Genomic DNA, 19,785 nt, shown 5'->3' on the forward strand with positions numbered 1-19,785 from the left:
GTGGCGCATATGAATATTAGGTCATGAAGAAATTTTTTTTTTTTTTTTTGGGCCTAGAATATTACCACACATCTAATGGTTGGACTGGATTTCAAAAATATATCAAGGTGGGCCGTCAAAAAAATCAAGAGTTGCTTTCTCTCATGACCGTTTTAAATATGAAAAAAGAAGGGAGTTTTATGACAGGAATGGGAAATTTGACAGTCCCACCTCGATGTGTATTAGGTGTGTAATACCACTTCGGTCTCCGATCATGTGGCCCACCTGAATTACGGCGGTGGCTGATATTTGGCCCTGAGCCTAAAATGGAGTGACGCCCTGAGCCGGAGACTCCTTGGCTTTGCTCCTAACCCATGCCCCAACCTCTCTCAATCTTCCAAGCCCTCTCATTTTAGGGCACGAGCCTAAAGAACGATGCAGATCGAAATCTGAGGTGGACCACGCCACTAGAAACCGGTTATTGAACGGCCACCGTTGAAAACTTCGTAAGGCCCAGCATGATGTTCTATTTGCCATCCAACCTGTTCATTAGTTCACACAGAACTGAATGAAGGGAAAACAGAAGCCTTCGTCCAAAACTTGTGGGCCCTGGAAGTTTTCAATGGTGGCCGTTCAATCCTACTTTTTTACGTGGTGTGGTCCACTTGAGCGCTGGATCTGCATCATTTTTGGGCTCATGCCATTAAGATGATCCGGCAAAACGAATGGGCGGCGTGGATAAAACACAAACATCGCGGTGGACCAAATGGTGTTTGGGCCACGTCGTGCCACCGGGATATTCATATCGCGGGGAACGCGGATTGCGTCCTACCCCCATTACCGTCCAGGCGGGGCTCTGTGGGGCCCACCATGATGTAAGTGTTTTATCCACGCCGTTCATCGTTTTTCTCATTTTATTTTAATACGCTATGTTAAAAATAAGGTAGGTCCAAGGCTTAAGTCAACCACAAAGTGGGGATTTAACTTTCACCATTAAAAACTTACCAGGAGATGGAGAAGTTTCGGATAAAGCTGATATTTGTTTTTTCACTTAATCCACGTCGACATGATCTTATGAATAGGTTGGATGGTAAAAAAAACATCACGGTGGCCCTTATAAAGGTTTCAACGGTGAGTGTCATTATCACTGCAGCTTCCTCAGGTGTGGTCCGCTAGATCAGTGGACCTGCCTAATTTTTAGGATTAAATCTTAAAATGATATGAAAAAAGCGATGAACGGCGTGGATAAAACATTTACATCAAGGTGGGCCCCGCAGAGGACGCAATCCGCGTCCTATGGCGGGTGCCACAGACAATCCGCTTCCGAACCCCTGCCTCTCTCTCCCTCTCCCTCTCTCTTTCCAAGCTCGTAAATCTTCCTCTCTCTTTCTCTCTCTCTATCTCTCTCTCTCTCGTATCTTCCAAGCTCTCCTCTCTTCCTAACTTCCTCCGATCATCACCTTCGGCCAAACCGCCGGATTTTCTCTGGGATCCGTCCCGAATATGATGCCATTCTCGCCGTATAAATACTGAACAACCGGAGAAGCAGGGAGCCTTAAACAGGTCTGCCTCTCTCTCTCTCTCACTCTCTCATAAGCGAGCTCAGGCCAGCATAAAAATCTCTGACTGGGCCGGACTTGTGTCTATGTTGAAAAACGCTAGCCGGGCTTGGACAGAGCTTGGCCCGGCCCTAACCTGGTCTGGTGACACCCTCCCGCCCGCATATCGCATTGCAACCCGACCAGAGCAAGCATCGTGCAGCCCTAAGGGGTCGTTGGGATGCCTGTAAAGTCTTTAAACGTTGTAAAGGGATTACAGATAGTCTGATTAAGGGGCTGTTTGGATGCACGCATTTGCCTGTAGAGGCTTTATAGGCTGTAAACAGACTGCAGCTTTTAGCTGTAATCTAATACCTGGAAAAAAAAAGCCATGTTTCATATTACTGGTGAAGTATTTACAGCTAATAGGCATTATACATGTTAGAACACAATGGTTAATAAACACTCATGATATGTGGGGTCCACCATAATGTGTATGGTACATCCAATCTATCCATCATGTACTTCCCTTGATGCTCTCCTATGGCCCAAAAAAACAGCTCATCCATTATCAAATAGATCACATGAGGGAAGGATGGGACGTCCACCATTAAAAACTTCTAGATTGCATTTGGGGCCCACTGTGATCGGTGGAAGACATCCAATCCTTTTAGTGTGTGCATGCTTTAATGCTCTCTTAGGGCCCTAAAAAAAATCAAGTCCTTATGTGAGTTGCGGATTTTGGAAGGTTCACCTCCCAAGCTCTATGGTATGAATACCTACTTTATTCATTGTAAACACTTTACAGGCTAACCAAACACAATTTATTTACCTGTAATCAGAATACCACTTAAAAGCCAAATGGAATAACATGTAAATTGATTACACCCGAAACTCTTTTCAAGTGTAATGCGTTTACAACTAAAAAATTACAGGCATTCAAATGATCACTAACTGTGTACGTGGAGAGAGTGCGTGCAATTCTATCTATAGCAGAGATTTTGAAAAATACGACAGTTGGGTGGGGGGTTTTCAATTCCCTGGAATCTACAAAGCGCACACCCTCCCAACAGGAATTCAATATTATGGCCTTTTGCTGGAATTGAATTCCAACTAGTTTAAGTTCAGAACGATCAGTTGCCATTGCAGGCATTGCTTTCTCTCTCTCACTGATCAATGGAATCTGATTTTATATATATATTTTTTTTGCGTGTGATAATGGAAAATCCAGATTTTTTTTAAAAAAAATATTCCTTTTTTTTTTTTTTTTTTTTTTTTTAATGTCTTTCCCATCTTGTTGAGCAGAATGTAAAACCCAAGTTCATGTGCACTGAGCAAAAAATCGGATAGCACGGTGGTCCATGGTTTGGGCCATTCATTGGGTGGGTCTTGCCATACATTGACCATGGTAGAAAAATCTAACTGAATGGATGATATTTACCCGTCTGATTGATTACATATGGGAAGAGGTTCCACCAATGAATTGATAGGTCTCTCCAACCCCTATGGTGGACGGATGCTGGTTCATCCTTGGTGGGACAACTGATGAATGGTTTGGATCATGGATTGTCATACTACTGCGATCTAGAATATTGATGGGATGGCTATGTACCGATGGGAAGAAGACAAGAAGTTTCGCCAATGAATGGGTAGGATTATCCACTCCATGTGGTGTACAAAAGCTGGGTCATCCTTGGTGGGATGCAGCCGATGAATGGTCTGGATCACAGGTCGTTGTTCTATGATCTAGAACATTGATGGGTGCTTATGCATTGTCTGCGTCATATGGCAATATATATACTGTATAATGCATACTTTTTTTTTTTTTTTTCCGAAAGATCACTGATTTATATTAAAAGAAGAGCAAAGAAACAAAAAGGAGAAGAGGGGAAGCTGAGAAAGCAAGCCCATCTAAACTTCGAGGAACAGAAGATTACAACCCTTAACACTGTCTACAAAAGTGGCCCATTCAATGATAAAGCGCTTGCCCTTACTAGCTACACTCTCAGCTGAGTGCGCCCTGTCCTGAAAACATCTTTCATTCCTTTCTTCCCAAACACACCACCAAATAGCGATTATAGCTATTCTCCAGATCCACGTTCTCTGTTTATCAAATCTGATCCCATGCCAAGCTTTTAACAGAAGATCCACTGACTCTGAGAAACACCAACTTATACCGAACCGGGAGAGAAAATCTGACCAAATGAGATTGAGAAATGGACAATGAATGAGCAAATGATCCACCGTTTCTTTTTGCTCCGTGCAACACAGGCAAACATTCACAAGAATCATGCCCCTTTTTCTGAGATTGTCAACCGTAAGGTTTTTCTTCCTACCAACCAGCCACCCAAAAGAAACGAATTTTGGGGGAATAGATAATTTCCAGATATGACTGATCAGAGGATCAGATAAGTTAGGAGGACTGCTGACCATCTGATTGAATAGCGACTTTACTGTGAAAGCACTTGATTTATCTGGCCTCCAGATTATTTTATCTTCACTAGACAGGTCTGGAACTGTTCCGAAGATGCGATCCAGAAGCGAAACGTACTCGTTGATTTCCCAGTCTTGAAGATTTCTTCTGCAGTCCACATTCCAAACAGTTTTCCTTCCTTGGATAGAAAAGAAATAATTCACTGTAGCTGTTTGATAAGGATTGACGAGGTAAATGTTTCGAAATTCATCTTTCAATGGCATGTCCCCAATCCATAAATCTTCCCAAAATCTGATTTTCCCCCCTTTTCCGATCTCATAACCGATCCCTTTTATCACCTCCCTGTGTAAAGAGACAATTCCCTTCCATAGGGCGGAAGCCCTATAAATGGAAGAATCTTTGGTCCACCATCCTCCATCTGAACAGCCGTATTTGCTTTTAATAAGCTTGTTCCAAAGAGCACCATTCTCGGATCCTAACCTCCATATCCACTTACCTAGGAGAGCCCGATTCATAATTTTGAGGTCCTTGATCCCAGCATACTGTATAATGCATACTTGCAATCATAATCGATAAGTTTCGTTGTCCACTCTTTTATTTGTTAGCTTTGATTTTGATGCTCTTTTTTATTTTTATTTTTAATTACGCATGTTTAAATCACTTCATTCAGCGAGTAAGCTGAACAAACTTCTACCATTTCAATTGAACTTGAGGAATTAGTTTCTGTTGGAAAAATCGTGTAGTTTTGCGCCCATTGCGATCTCCACTAGGGATTTTACATAATTATCTCGAGACATCTGCCCTAAGACGTACTGGGGCTTAACTCAACTGTGGGAGTGCCACAAGAGGGTCTGTTATGGCACCTTCTACAAGACCCAGGCCACTCATTATGTGGGCCCTGCGACAATGCATTGTGGCCCGAAAGTCAGGTTGGTCCAGTTATGTGAAAGGCCACACAAACGTTCAAAAACAGACTATTAGAAGATAATTACCAATGGTCTCCATGTGATGTGCAAGCGTGGCCCACATGCGGGCTTGACTGCTTTGACTTTTGAGCCACAAGGCCTGCCTGATTAATAGCTTGCATTGGACACACAATGCCCCATGTGTGATTAATAGGATTTAAAATACCACGGTGGCAACCATTTACTTTTTCTAGACAGCTAACTCTTATAAAATTTAACCCAACATTTAGATCATTAGATGCAGCTCCCTACTGCCTTCTTTTTTTTTTGAAAGATAAACATGGATTTATTGGGAGAAAGAAACAAGATTTCTACATTGTAAATGTATTTTGATATTTGTCAACTCCGTTTCAAAATTTTGTTTCATTCTTTGAACACAAATCATCTTGGAAATTTCTGTTGCTGGCAAAGTTTCAGTGGGAAGCTTTTATCAAGAGCTTTTCAATGAGCCCCGTTGTTACTATTTTCGATTTTATTTTTATTTTTATCCTTGGTGTGATATTTCTAAACAGCTATAATGCCACTTTGTAAACATTACTTTCCACGTGTAAAATGAAGGGTTATTGTTTCGTGGATCTTGAAAGACATTTCAATCTCATCTTCGCCGGAGAGATAACTCTTCATTGTCTCACTAGGGCCCTCGAACCTCTTTTTGGGGCGAGTTAGTTCATCCTCAGTCCTTAGCATTTGTTTTTCATTGTGCATGCATTTCATCACACTTGTTTTTCATTAGAAGAATGGGTAGCTTGGTCAATCAAGAAATATCATTAGTAGTTTGTTTAATCACAACATATTCATGTCTGCCTTTTTTACTTTTTATATTATAGATATTTTAGTAATTACAAAATATAACATTGGTCTTTGCAGCTAGAATTCTTTTTCACTATCTTTATCCTTTTTTTTTTTTTTTTCCATTTCTTGTTGTTTAAAGCAAAAGCTGATTTGGTTGGATCATGAAATCAAATCTTTCCTTGCAGCTCCACTGTTACGTCTTTGTTATGTTGCATATAGTTGTTGAGTCATTTACTTATAAGAATAACTCTGCACATATAGGCTAATCTATCTCTTTGGATGTCTCTATGTAGGCTAGTATATGGGTTCTGAAAGTATAAATCTTGAGGAGAGATTGAAATCTCTTCTTATTCAGTTACAAACGGAGTTAGGAATTCTTGATAGGATTGTCTACAAGGGAAAGAATCAACACAGGCGCTGCCTCTATTTCCAATACCTCTTGAAGGTTGATCTTGCATTACTTGATTTTAACCTCTAATCTAAGTTGATTTGAAACACATGTCTGCATTTTTTTAATATAGATTTTAATGAATTGGTTGTTTGTGTAGGTGAGAAGGGATGTGAAGCTGCTTTTATTAGCTGACTTGGAGGGGGTTTTGAGCGTTCTCTTTCAAGTTATTAATGGAAAGAAACCTACACAAAAGGTGCATCATCTAGAGAGGTAAAAGCTGTATTATATTTTCTTATCTTTTTTGGTTTTGTTTTTGAAATGATGTTGAATAATATGTTATTAGTTTGATCCTCTAACTTGTTGGAAATGAAGGCTAGCAATGAAGGCCTAACGATATTTCTTTAGCTCTTGTTCCACAAAACTCGTCTTCATAGGAAAATATAATGATGTTTTTTTCCCTAGGCATCAAAGTCCTCTATACTATAGCACATGTGGTGATGAAGCCCAATTGTGCCATGATCGAATTGGATATTTATTCACCAATCTGGTGGGCCCCACGCGTATTAAACATATGTCAATAGAAAAGGTTAGTTTTCAGTTTTTAGGATTTGGTACTTTTTAATAAGGTTTATATAGATAGACATGTGCTATACTATTCACTACAATATACACTACGGTGCTGTGCTATAGTTATGCTGCAAGTATGGCTATAGTTTTTTTAGGTTTTTAATGAAAGAAACCAGTGGTTGGAATTAGGTAATGTCAAGGGCTAAAAGTTTTTGTTTTTTTTTTTGTTGGGTTATATGTATGCATGTATTCTTCAAAATATATAGGGAATTCCCTCTCATTTTGTTATGGCCCACCAGATTTTTGGATCAGGCTAACTTTTGGGCCCTGGGGGTTTCATGAGGTGATTCATCTAGTGGACTGTTCAGATTTTGTGCCCACATCACGTGTCAAAAAGTGCTCACAAGTTCCCGTGAGAACCGATTCCCATGCGAGCATTTCACTACACACACATGTATGTATGTTGATGCCATATGGCTTGGAGTAGTTGAGTAATAGCAGTGTGAGCTCATGGAGACAATGTTCTCTTGCAAAGGGAAAAACCCGAAGAAAAACATTTCTTTGATTTTCATGGTGTATACGAAAATCAGTTCTTCTCTTCTTCTTTCCTATCTATTGGTATAAGAGGTAGTTCCATCAATGGGATTGTTTTAGATATCAATAGTCACAGAAAAAATATATTGGAGAAAGTAGTGAGAAATATACTTGAATGCTGGAACGGGGCAAGAATTTTGGGCTGATTGGATAAGTTGACAGTGTGAAAAAGAAAAAGAAAAAAAGAGAACATGAAGGAGAGCCTTCTTGTGCTTGAGAAGGTGGGGGCATTGTGATATCGGACCCTGACAACCAATTAGAAGGTTATGGCTAAACTATGGTGTAAAAGTTGAGCTACCTGGGTTTTACGAAGAAATTAAGATTTCAAAGAACAAATCCAAGATTCATTAGAAAAAGAATCAGTCAAGAACATTACAATTGCAGATGATAATCAAGACGATGAATATGGTGGACCTTTGGATGTTGATGGTATATCAGTAGATGGATTAATGGACTGATTGGTGTGATTTAATAAGGTTTATATTGAAGCAGAGATTTGAATACATCAACCTCTCCATGGACATTGGGGTGGATGGTTCAAGATTCAAGGGTGATATGTAGGGCACAATACTGAATTCAGTCAGCTAAAACACTGATAATGCTATGGTGCACAATGATATAGGCCCTGATGAAGATTGTGACAATTCAATTGGTGGCCCTACATAATGAGCTTCAACAAAAACGAAAATGAACCATCACAAAGGCACGCTGTGGTAGCTCCCTTGTTTGTAGATGTGCTCGTGTCAGTGGAGACTTCAATATTGTAGGTTGATCAAACAAAAGTTCTTGTTGATAAACTTTGTGCCAACCTATGTTTCAATGAGTTTAGACCTGCTTTATAGTTTCCTTCCACACACTTGTTTACGCTGTTTGTTATTTCTGTTGGATTGTGAGGTTATTTCAGAAAATGATTGCAGATTTATGTTGTATTCTTATGATATCTTTGTTGTGTATGCAGACTAAAGAAGCAAAAACATCACAACAGAAGGCATAATTTTCAGGAGCGACTGTTGGGCGTTGCACGTTTACTGTCACAGGTAGAAATGATTCATTTCTCTCTTAGTTGTAGTTGTGCACTGACTGTATCTACCCTTGTGGAATGAAGGCTAATGCTATTTAGAGACTCCCATCTGCAAAATTATGTTGTTGCAATCTTGCTACTCTTTCCATTGATCTCGATTCTCGATCACTCCCAGCTTTCATTTGTTGAGAAGTTCTGCACCAGTTTAAGGGTTTCCCAAGACACCTACATGCGATTTTGGCACCCTAATCACTTGATCACTTGTGATTGCTACAGTTGCCCAAATGGGACGTGTTATTGAGCATTTGATGTGCTATGCACATATGGAATAAAGCAGCATTCAGTTTTCTATGATAATTCATTTAACTAAGTGGAGTTTGGGTATTCCCGCTTCCCACAGTGGATGGATGCACTCCATCCAAACTGATTTTGGATGGGAAAAGCTGATTTTGCTCAAATTTAGCTATTCATGATTTGGCCGTTCTTCCAGATGAGGCCCAAATATTTCTTTAGGCCCAAAATTTACCGCGTCAGATAGCAGTCACCATATAATTAAAACCTCTTTCACATTTTCTGTCCAAGACAGCAGGATCCATTTAACCCATTTGATCATCATCATCATCATCTAAGCCTTATCCCAACTAATTGTTCGTGGAAGGAGACACCACTCATATCCATATATATTAACCATTTGATCATTGGCCCTAAATACGGTCAAGATCGTTTACATAAAAATAGGTCTAAAGAAGAACATATACATTTGTTAGGGACCATCAGTAATTGCCTATGATTCTAAAGAACCACCGTTGTTTGGCAATTGTAACCATCTCATCCATGGCTTGGGAAAAGGATTGCTATAGATAAGAGGGCCAATTAAAGATGGATTGGATAATCTGATCAGTGAGAATTTTGCATGGCAGCCCATGAAAATATGTTCCAAAGACAGTTCGGATCGAGTAATTGAACTGTCTTAAGTGAACTGATGCAACTATGATCATTATAACTCATAGTGCTCTGAGAGCACTGGAGCTTTTTTCTATTTTGTATATGCATGGGCTCTTCTTCCATTCACAGTTGAACTGAGAGTTGGTTCACCTCCCACTTCCCAAAGTAAGGGAATAACACATTTTGAATATTCTGGTTTTGAAATAAGTATGGGTTTCATGTCAATAGTTCAAGATACATGTTCACCGACTCTTGGTGCACACTGTTCCATACCATTTTACCTATAATGCACTGGTCAAAACCAATCGTTTTGCCCCTTAGGACCTCCTGTTGGACTCTTCCATTCTGTTATTATCAATGACTTCTCAGGAAGCTAACATTACCTCCCTCTATTGCAGATGGTTGAACCCATGTTGAAGGCGTCAATGTATCCTTTCTTTGCCATTTGAAATGTATAATTTTTCCTTCTTATGTAGGTCATGGCACTTTCCGCTGAAATCTGAAAGAATGTGACTAGATATAGAAAGCAGTGGCACATGTCTGGCTTTTCCTTGGGGAAATTTAGAAGAATGTTTCTTTTGATTTTATATTTTTATTCCTTATCCATAAAAGATGTAAAATCAAACAGAGGCCTTTACTCGGCTCGGTATTTTGTCAAAAACACTCATGTTATTTTATTATCAATCTAATTTCAGATGAAGGAAAACATATTTGAAGAAATTGATGTAATTTATACTCATTATCAGTACACCATGATATGCTAGATCTGACACTCCTAATCAGTTTTCATATCCCCTACAATATAAAGCTCTTTGACAGTACATCCTTAGCTGTTTCTACTATATTTCCTAAGGAATTATGGGGGTCTGATGCATCAGGAAGTGTGTCTTGGTGCACCCCATCATACAAGTTGGGCCCATGTGTTGATCATCCAGACTGTGGTATGAAGGACCACACAGGTGATGGGGATGCCTCTTCATGGACTGGCTTCCACCAATCGAAGTTTCGCGCATTTCAGATGGTGGTAAAAGTCATGTTGACTAGTTTCCGGAGGAGGTCCGCTCGCAGGTGAAGGGGAGTTTCGAAGGCGAGTAAGAGATCCAGTTTACGGGCTATTCCTACTTAAGTTGCTGTTACGATGAGGTTCTCAAATTCTTTTCTTATGTGCCACTTCAAAATTTTATGATTATCCCATTAGGAGATTTATGGGATGTGATTAATTCATGGTTATGCCCATTATGTCAACAGTCTCAATGACTGAACCATGGACCTCAGTTGTACAGATTGGGTGCATTGGGACACTATACACGTCCTCTTGCATCAGGATCCTACAATTCTACCATTTTCTGTCCCAGACAGCAGGATCCTTTTTGAATATTGCTTCACCATTTTTATGTCTTGCAATGATACCTGTCATTTTCGTTTGTTTTTCTACTTCTCTCAGATGTCATTTATCCATATTTCACCTTGATTTGATTTGAGTATCTGTCTTTGGGTGTGCTTGCAACTACTACTCATTAGCCGCTTTATACTTTTCCATCTCAGAAAATCATGCTCAGTTAGTTCATGTTGAAATTATTTTATAAAACACCTTGAAAGCTGTCCTTTACTGTTCTGTAGTCAGATATCTTCTTTGCTTGCTCAGTCATTCTTCATGGGATTTTCTCTAACGAATTTAGCTATTCTCGCCCGCCTCCGAGTTTTGGTTCAACAAGTAAGCATTGTTACCTCTTTACAGAATAATAGTCTGCTTTATTTTCTCTAACGTGATTTCCAATCCTGTTGTGATGAAGGAGATTTGCTAGTTCTACAGGTGTGTAGATCACAGCCCACATACATGCAATATCACACCCTAATTTGGCTTGTTGAGATCCAAGAGTGGCTTGGTCCAAGAGTGAGACTAGTCAACTCATCAGGTGGGGCAGGGCCATGTGTGTACTTCCATTGTGGACTGCTGGCCAACTTTCTTAAAACCTTTCCTTTATTTGCCTACATGATTAATTCAACAAACTGATTCTTGGGCCAGAGCATATATTCAACGGGGACCACTTGATGGACAGCAAGGATCCTCTACACATGCCACGTTGGCATATGTGACTGCATTTACATGGGATCTACATGCATGCAGAATTAGCAGACCTGGTAATGAGAATTAAGCATCGTGATTGTTTAGTTACCTTACAATAATGTGTTCACTGTCAAGATACCATTGTTTGCAACTGCCACCGTCCCCATTTCAGTATACATTTCACATGGCAGCTTCCTACGAGTTGGCTCCTGTTAGTGCTATTTGGACTTCAATTTTTAAATATGGGGATCTAGGCTGATACTAGTCCCATCTCTCTCAATTGTTAGATTGCATCAGAAATATCATGTCTAAGACCTCTTATGTTGCTTTGTTATTTCTTCTCTATTCAATAGATTTCTTAGGCAAAACTAGATTTTTTTCCCTCATTGGTACTTTTCATCTCTCAAAAAAATAAAATAAAAAATCATTGGTACTTTCGCTCAGGACATAATTCCATATAGGTGTACAGTGTACCCACCTTTCAGTATTCAGACCCTTCAGCTGGTAGCCCCACCTTTAAAAAAAAAAGAGAAGATAACTGGAACTTCATTAAAGAGAGGGGAAACAAACAAACGAAAGGAAACAAAAGACAAAATGAAAAGAAACAGAAAAACAGCAAAAAGACAGAAAAGGGCACCGCTGCTGAGATAGCAGACGACCCCCTAGCCACCTAAAAAGGTAAAATCGAAGGACCTCAACTCCTTTACATTAGAAGCCCATTCAATCACCAAGTTGTTGGTCCTGTATCACACCCCGAGGCAGACGAGGACACGTCCTCAAAACAGCAGTTGTTTCGTTCCTCCCAGATGGACCACCAAATAGCAATGATGACCATGCGCCAAATGAGAGATTTGAGCTTCCCCAATTTGAAACCATTCCAAGAAGGGAGGAGGCTTGCTGCCGATTCAGGGACACACCAATTTGCTGAAAATATCTGAGAGAACTCATCCCGGATTTTAGACATGAACGGACAATGAACGAGCAAGTGGTTGACCACCTTGTATGGGTGATAGACCACAAATCTCCTCAACGGAGATCCCAATCACCAAATAATTTGGCTAGCAAGTGGATAGTTGAAAAGAATATATCTCCAATGACTTATATGCAACCCAAAGAATTCCACCAATCAGATGGCTGGGGTTGTCTGATGAGGAGGTTTTGGTCCATCGCCAATACCAGGGGGGGCCTACCAGATGAATGGTCAGAATAACTGACGTGTAGGCCCCCACCTATATGGAATGCATGACCAAATAAAAGCACCTGCAATTTGGGCTAAAATTTGTACATTTCCTCAAGGCTATTTGGATTGGTGGAATGAAATCGATTTTCTCACATGTGATGGTTTCTCTTTTTTTGATAGACAGGAGGATTGAGGAAATTGATTTCACAGGTTTCCTCTATAAAGGGCATATCCTTTTCCACTCTCAAACCTAAAGAAATGGAAATCTTTTCCCTTTCTACAGTTTTCCTCAAATGTGACATTTTCCTTTTCTTGACTACTTATTGTGAAAATTACTGTACCTATATCTATGGTGTAATTACAGTTACCTATTAGTCATGTAATTGCAGTTATACTCTCAGAATGTTATAATACTTTTTTTTATACACTTGGTAAAAGATTAAACAAAGAAAATTCATTAAATGACCTAAATATCCTATTTTAATATTTTAATAAAACATGAACTCTCTCTCTCTCTCTCTTAATATTTTAATAAAACACGAACTCTCTCTCTCTCTCTAAAATAAAAACATGAACTCTCTCTCTCTCTCTCTCTCTCTCTCTCTGTGATTTGCGTCTATTCTTAGATGGACTATGGCACATAAATATCAGCTGTAATCTTCACCTTTCCATTGATGGCCAAGAGATGTTCTTATTATTATAAGAAGAGAAATACAACAATGGTCCACATTCCAGTGGAAAGACTAGTGATGAATAGCCAGGACATTCCAACACATTCATCAATCACTAGGTATCATTAATCTGTCCTTTTATTTCATTGGATTTGGACCAGTGTTGCATTGTCTTAACCATCTAGTTGCATGCCAAAGTTACAAGGGCTAGGTTAGATCAATGGTTGGGATCTACAATTCATTTGCTCCACTTGTCCAAACTTAGGGCTAAGCAGAACACATGAGAACAAGTCAATCGTGTATGCTATCCAGAATATTCATTAAGAAGGGAGAAATATTCGAATTTCCTGGCCAAAATTCTGACTGGTAAATTCATCAGAGAGGCAACACGTGAAAGAGAAAAATTGACATGCTAGGAAAAGACAAGGAATGGTCTTATAAATTCAATGTACAAACTTGAAATTTGCTACTCGACTTTGCATTACATCAACACAGAAATAGAAGCCAGAGCAAACATGATACAATTGTTATAAGATTCTGCTTCCATCTCCACGTTGTTGATCCTATTGTAGACCTGTAGTATTAAAACTAACTACAGCGACCCCCCCCCTTCTTTTTTAGAATTTAAACAATTTTCTTTTTTGAAAGATAATACTATCAGGGATTGAACCCTGGATCATTCACACACGCTGCACTTATATTTTTAAAACTTTAAAAAAATAAACTTTCATTTTAAAACAGGGGATTGGTCCTGTGAGTATTAGGAATATCCAGACTCCCGAAAGCATTGATTGACTTGATCTGTAGTTTTTACATCCATTGCTATATAGCTTTGCCAAGCTCTCACACTATTCCACATGGAGGCGGGTATGCTAAAATGTGCCACCTGTGCGAGTTCCCAGCCACTCACAGGTAGGACCCATTTAGATTTCTGGCCCAGAAGTCTGGCCAGTCCACTCATCATGTGGCCAGATGTGGTGCCCAACTGAGGAGGGAACTGATCCAGTTTACTTGCCAGTGCATCTACGAAGTGGGGCCTGCCTGATGAATGGCTTGGATCTTGCACATGTACCATGTGTTGGCACATCCGCCTTCCTAGGCTGGTATGTGGGGGCTTAGCAGTACTCCCCATCATGTTCTTCCTTAAGTCAGAGAAGATAATGTTTTTCTAGTAATTTTCCCTGCTTATTGACAAGTTTCCAGAACCAGCACTGTCTTTTGTCTAACCTTCAATCTCCACCATGACTTGGAGGTTGAAACATGATCCTTGGCCTGCTATACTTAGTAGCTTTTCATGTATTTTAGATTACTCCATGGCTATTTTATGAGGTTGTAGCAGATGGTTTGTCTTTTAGATCTCAAACCACTGTGATGGAGTGCAAAAGATTGCTGGGATATGGACGCTGTCTTCTCATTTTTACAAGTGACCCAGATCTTGTGTGTGATATTTCAAAATTACCTTCATTCCTTGTTGATTACTTAAACTGGGTTACTGTTTCATTCTTCAACAGATGTTGCTCGATGTTGTTTCCGTGTTCAACTTGGTTTCATCCCTCTCTCAAAAGGAGCAATCTGTAAAACTCACACGGGATGGAATTGAGGTATGTTTGAGTCAATTGATCATGCTTTGTAATGCCTGGTCAAAAGAAATGGTTCTTGTTTGACAATTTGACCCATCATTAGTTTAGAAGGGTACCTTTTTTGGTATCCTTAGCTGTTGATCTGGTGGGCGCCATTACTTGATGGGCATGCCTCAAGATCTCACCTATCAGGTGATCCTATCTGTTTGATGAAAATGGGCAATTACAACCAGCAGCCTCCATTTTAATTAGGTATAAATCGGAGAGTGAGGGTCATCAGATGGGGGACACTTTTGTGGTATACCCCTAAAATCAAAGAACTCCATACATGAGCAATAGGGATCACCAAATTCTGGGCCCCACATTTACAGTTTATTGATCTGAGTAGATGCTCGATCAAACATTGTGTAATTTACCTGTTAATGTTTTACAAGCTTTGCTAAGCGCACACGCGTGTGCTATAAAGCTCGCGTACACACTGCACATGTGCCAGCATGGCAAATACATGTGACATGTGATCCATCCGTCAGGTTGGCCTGACCTGGTACACATTTCCCCCCAAAAAACACTGGTCCAATATGCAAGTGGGGCCCGATATTGGAAGCAGGTGGATGGGTTAGAAAACTTCAACAAGTTTTTCAGAGGCGTACATTTGTTTTTCAAACTGTGGCCCACCTGGCCAGTGGATCAACTTGATTCTTGGGCTAGGGCATCGATATATTGGTGCTGTTCTGATGGGTGGATTGGATCTCAGATCTATCATGACATGCTGGCACATGTGTGGTGTGTACATGAGCTTTATTGCATGTGCATGTGGGCTTAGCAAAGCTCGTGTTTTACTGCTAGGTTTCCTTGTGGTTTGGATGATGCGGGCTAGATTTGCTTAGTCATTTGGGGTTTTTTATATAAAAAAAACACTACCGAGTTTATGAGCGTGCTTGACTACACTCGATACAACATTTCAAGTTGCTCAGTTTTGGGATTCCACACCATTTTTTTAAACTGGTGTAGGTTTTCAGAGAATACCATCCCCCAAGCGGAGATTTTCTTACCCTAGAATGCGTGTGGGAGGGCGACAAGTTTGTATTGCATGAGATGACCAATACAAATAAGAGAAAGAACCAAGATGAGGATCTTGAAGAAGGCAGATCTATTCCTCTTGGAGCATCAACGATACAGTATCAGAGTATTGAAATTTCATATGAAGGTAAGCCATCTCACCTTTAACATGCAATGGCATGTTTGACCTAGAAGCTTCACAGTTTGTTTTGGTTATCTCTGGAAAATGCTAATCTCCATGCACACGAGGTAAAAGAGCTCACACTCTATAGTTGTTCACGTAAGCAGAGAGACCCATGCATCTCTGAGTGCGGGCCCTTCTTCTAGGGGTGGCAATGAGCTGACATGTCTATCAAAATCCAAACGCACCTTGATGTGTTCCATTTGTTTGTGATATATATTCTTATTGCGTTTTTTGTTGAATGCTGGCCCCACCTGTAGATGATGAACTCGCTTGGAAAAAGGTCCCTACAACCGACTCAGTTGAAGAGGGCTCAGGTCCCATCGATGTCAATAGAACCGATGCAATTTCAATTCAATCCATTGAGATGGATGATGATGTAAAGACTGATAATACCAAGGATGGAGATAATCTACATAACGAAAGGTCTCCTCACAAGGACTCTACTGTGGAGGGTAGTGGAGTGGGAAGCATTTCCCCATTTCTGAGCCCACCATCTCTGAAACCCCAAGCTCAACCTACTAACAATGTGGCTTTTGTTTCAGTAAGGAAATCTGCTCCATCAGAATCGAATGGAAGCAGACCCCACAAGAAGATGGAGGCTGACAGGCTGACAGGCAATGCTAAGGAGACTGATGATCCGTTTTTCAGTCTCCTCATGGGTGGAAGCGTGAAAGATAGTCTTTTTTAAGCAGATGTGCTTAGAATTTTCACAAGCAAAAGCACACCATTTTTATTGTTCGAATTCTATCACGTTTCAAGTCCTATCTTGCAATTGTAAAAGAGAGATAGATGGTTTGCATGAGAGGTGAACTCCAAAAGGAAAGGAAAAGAAAAGCATTGCAGCAGATTTGTCTGCATTTTATTTCTGACTGACAACAAGGGATTTATAATGGAAGAATTAATCTTGGATGTCATCACCAAGATAAGATGCATCTTTTTGTTCTTAAAGCAAATTTTATATATATATATATAATTGAATGGCCCATTTTTTTTTTTATGTTGTCATTAATCATGATGAGCAGGAAAGGTTTTTTTAAGTGAATAATGTTGCTTATTGTAGATTTTCTTTTTCCCTTTTTAACAAATTCTTGGAATGGCCCACCTTAGTTTTGGAATATCATGATCCTTGGGGCATCCTTTTATTGTTGTGTAATGCTTGAATGGTATGTAAATGCCAGTGTGCCCTACACAACAAATGGTGGGCATCCTCATCCCAACTGTTTCCCTATACTGTGGTTTACTGAGTTTTGGATTGGTCTGATATTTGGGGTTAAAAGAGTGAAGATTGAGTCAACACATGCGATGGATGGACGGATTTGAGCTCATGCATGTTTCCCAGCCTAGCCACTCCCTGCACAACTGCAGGATCTAGGCAAGTTGTTCCTAGAAAAATCAGGCACCTTTCATTTTCTTTTCCATTTTAAGAAAGCCAACATTCATTTTCTTTGCCATCCTAAGAAGAGGTCACGTGTGAGGTCATAGTCATTCTCGCACGTGTCAGATCAGAGCCGCTCTTTCCATTAGGTGAACCCAAGTAAACCATGTTGATTCAATATCCAAAGAATCAGGTCTGTATGATCATCATGTGGGCCCCACCCATACAAAACAAACGAACAGCTGTGAAAAACCAATGTGATTCAAAGTGTGATGTCCTGACAAATTTACCCGTGAAACTCAACTGCTCAAGGGTAAGGCACATTAACTTGAGTGAGTGTGCCTTGGACTCTCGGGTGGCTGGTGTACCACACACTTGTCTCGGTGGTGTGTTGACGTCACCAAGTTCTGTGGGCCCCACCATAAGGTATGTGTCATATCCAAAGTTCTGTGGGCCCAACCGCGAGGTATGTGTTAATTGTTATATCTAAAACGTCCATCCATTTGGCAAGATCGTTGCAAGGATTGACCCAAAAATAAGATAGATGGAAAGATCAAGTGGATCACACTGCAGAAAGCAGTGGGGAAATTGAACTTGAAACCTTCATGGGGGTCACATATGTATTAGATCAATCTGATATTTGGTTTTTTTTTTTCCCTTCATCCATGTCTGTGGCCTTACGGACAAATTGGATGGAAAATAAACATCATGGTGGAACCTACCAATGCTTTAAACGGTGGAAATCACTGTACTCACTGCCATTTGTGGTGTGGTCTCGTTTTTGGACTTATGCTCTAAACTAATCTTGCCAAAAGGATGGACAGTGTAGATATAATAAATACATCATTGTAGAGCCCGTGTAACTTTGATTTCATTTCCACCATTCGTCCGTACATTGTGGGGCTCGAGGCCTTCAGGCATTTGCAACGCCACGTGCCCACATCATCAAGGTCGGTGGCGTATGGTACACCAGCCAATCCGCTTCCGGTCAGGCTTGGGTTGAGGCCTCGGCAACCCAAAACCCAGCCATGTATCTTTACCACATAACACGAATAGCCATGGGTAGATCCAAAAACCCAAAAAATGTTCAATCAGGCCAAGCTGACCTGAAAACACCATCTTTTGAAGAGATCACGGTTTCCATTGCCTCATTCCACGTCGACTGAGTGATCCAGTTCGATTGACGAGTCTTTTTGAATCAGGGTTGAATCACAGCCACAACTTCTCAGAATCTAACCATGCCGAGTTCACCTAGCCAAGCTCGAGTATAAGTCAGAGAATTTTAGAGCAATGTTTTTACCGAATCCGATTCAATCACCCTCCAATACCTCTAGCTGGGGTGGGGTAGCTTGGCCCACCATCAGGCTGACTCTTGAGGTTGGGATTGAGTTGACCAACCCAATCCGCTTGGGTAACTTCCCCTCCGACCACACAGACTCGGCCCATGTGATTCGAATCGGGCAAAGACCCTCTGAACCATTCGAACTGCACAATTTCAGAAGAAATAAAATAAAATTCACACTGGCCATTTCTGTTATCAACACAATCCGTTTTTTTTCATAGCTTTCATGCCAAAAATACAATCTGTAAACAATGTTATCAAGGACCCACGAGACAGATGATGGATCTATGGTCCCAACACAACTCAGAGAACTCCAAAGAAGGGATTGACAATGGCAGAATTCAGCTCTGAACCAGCTGAGTGCAGTACTGGCATGTCCACCTTGTTTCTAGGCAGGAACAAGAATTCCCCACCTTCAATCTTCGCAAACCCGCATAGCTCGAGAAACTCAATGCCTCCTTTCAAGCTGCCCACTCTATCCTGTTTAAGCATTCAGAAAGAGATATCTGGATTCATATGCAAAGAAAGAAAAAATAATAATCTGTGACATCACTTTGACATGTAATGCTATGGCCTAATCCGACCCGGAGAGAGTACAGAAGAGGCCCACTTTCAGTAAAGAAGGCTGTTTGTTTAATCTAAGTTTGGGTCAATCCAAACTCTATTGACCCAACCTGAGTTTGGGTTGGGTTGTGAAGGTCCTTGGGGTTCGGGTAGGAAAACACCAACCCAATTTAAACATGGGTTGGGTTCAGATTGAGTGATGGGTAGGTCAGGTTGGGAATAATCACTTATATTTGGGTGGGTTGGGTTGGGTTGATTCAGGTTGGGTACCACAGGTTGGGTCCTCTTGAGGTCCAGTTGGGTTGGGTTGAGCCCTCAAACCAACCCACCCAAGTTCCACCCATAACCTCCACATCATGAGACAGGCCATGCCCCAGCACCTCCGTATCAGATGATGGCAACAGGCAATCAAAACCAACATCACCTGAGGCCCAATCTGACAGGATCGATCATAGATGAGAGTTTTTCATCATCTCCCACCTACTATGGAGCCCATCCAATTATCAAAAGATGGCCCGCACCTGTACAGTCCATTA

The 19,785-nt window shown here is 40.6% G+C and overlaps 2 protein-coding genes across 4 annotated transcripts in view; one reads left to right on the plus strand and one right to left on the minus strand.

Annotated features, from left to right (window-relative positions):
* Window positions 1-1,348: 1,348 nt before the first annotated feature.
* Window positions 1,349-16,900, plus strand: LOC131246835 (uncharacterized). Of its 3 annotated transcripts, XM_058247268.1 has the most exons (10): window positions 1,349-1,542; window positions 6,002-6,153; window positions 6,257-6,369; window positions 8,219-8,297; window positions 9,625-9,653; window positions 10,847-10,940; window positions 14,657-14,746; window positions 15,737-15,932; window positions 16,226-16,391; window positions 16,511-16,900. In XM_058247268.1, the coding sequence occupies exons 2-10, from the start codon at window positions 6,010-6,012 to the stop codon at window positions 16,569-16,571; spliced, it is 972 nt and encodes a 323-aa protein (XP_058103251.1). In that variant the 5' UTR covers window positions 1,349-1,542; window positions 6,002-6,009; the 3' UTR covers window positions 16,572-16,900. The 3 variants fall into 3 exon arrangements, with proteins under 3 accessions (XP_058103251.1, XP_058103249.1, XP_058103250.1); XM_058247266.1 differs by having other exon boundaries at window positions 16,226-16,900; XM_058247267.1 differs by lacking the exon at window positions 14,657-14,746 and having other exon boundaries at window positions 16,226-16,900.
* Window positions 16,901-18,934: 2,034 nt separating this feature from the next.
* The window catches only part of LOC131246840 (uncharacterized), a 30,526-nt gene continuing 29,675 nt past the window's right edge, over window positions 18,935-19,785 (minus strand). Inside the window, exon 12 of the mRNA XM_058247274.1 lies at window positions 18,935-19,165. Within this exon, the coding sequence (XP_058103257.1) occupies window positions 18,989-19,165 (177 nt within the window). The 3' untranslated portion in view covers window positions 18,935-18,988. The remainder of the gene's footprint in view (window positions 19,166-19,785) is intronic.

The sequence above is a fragment of the Magnolia sinica genome, chromosome 5 (genome assembly GCF_029962835.1).
Source record: "Magnolia sinica isolate HGM2019 chromosome 5, MsV1, whole genome shotgun sequence".
NCBI lineage: Eukaryota > Viridiplantae > Streptophyta > Magnoliopsida > Magnoliales > Magnoliaceae > Magnolia > Magnolia sinica.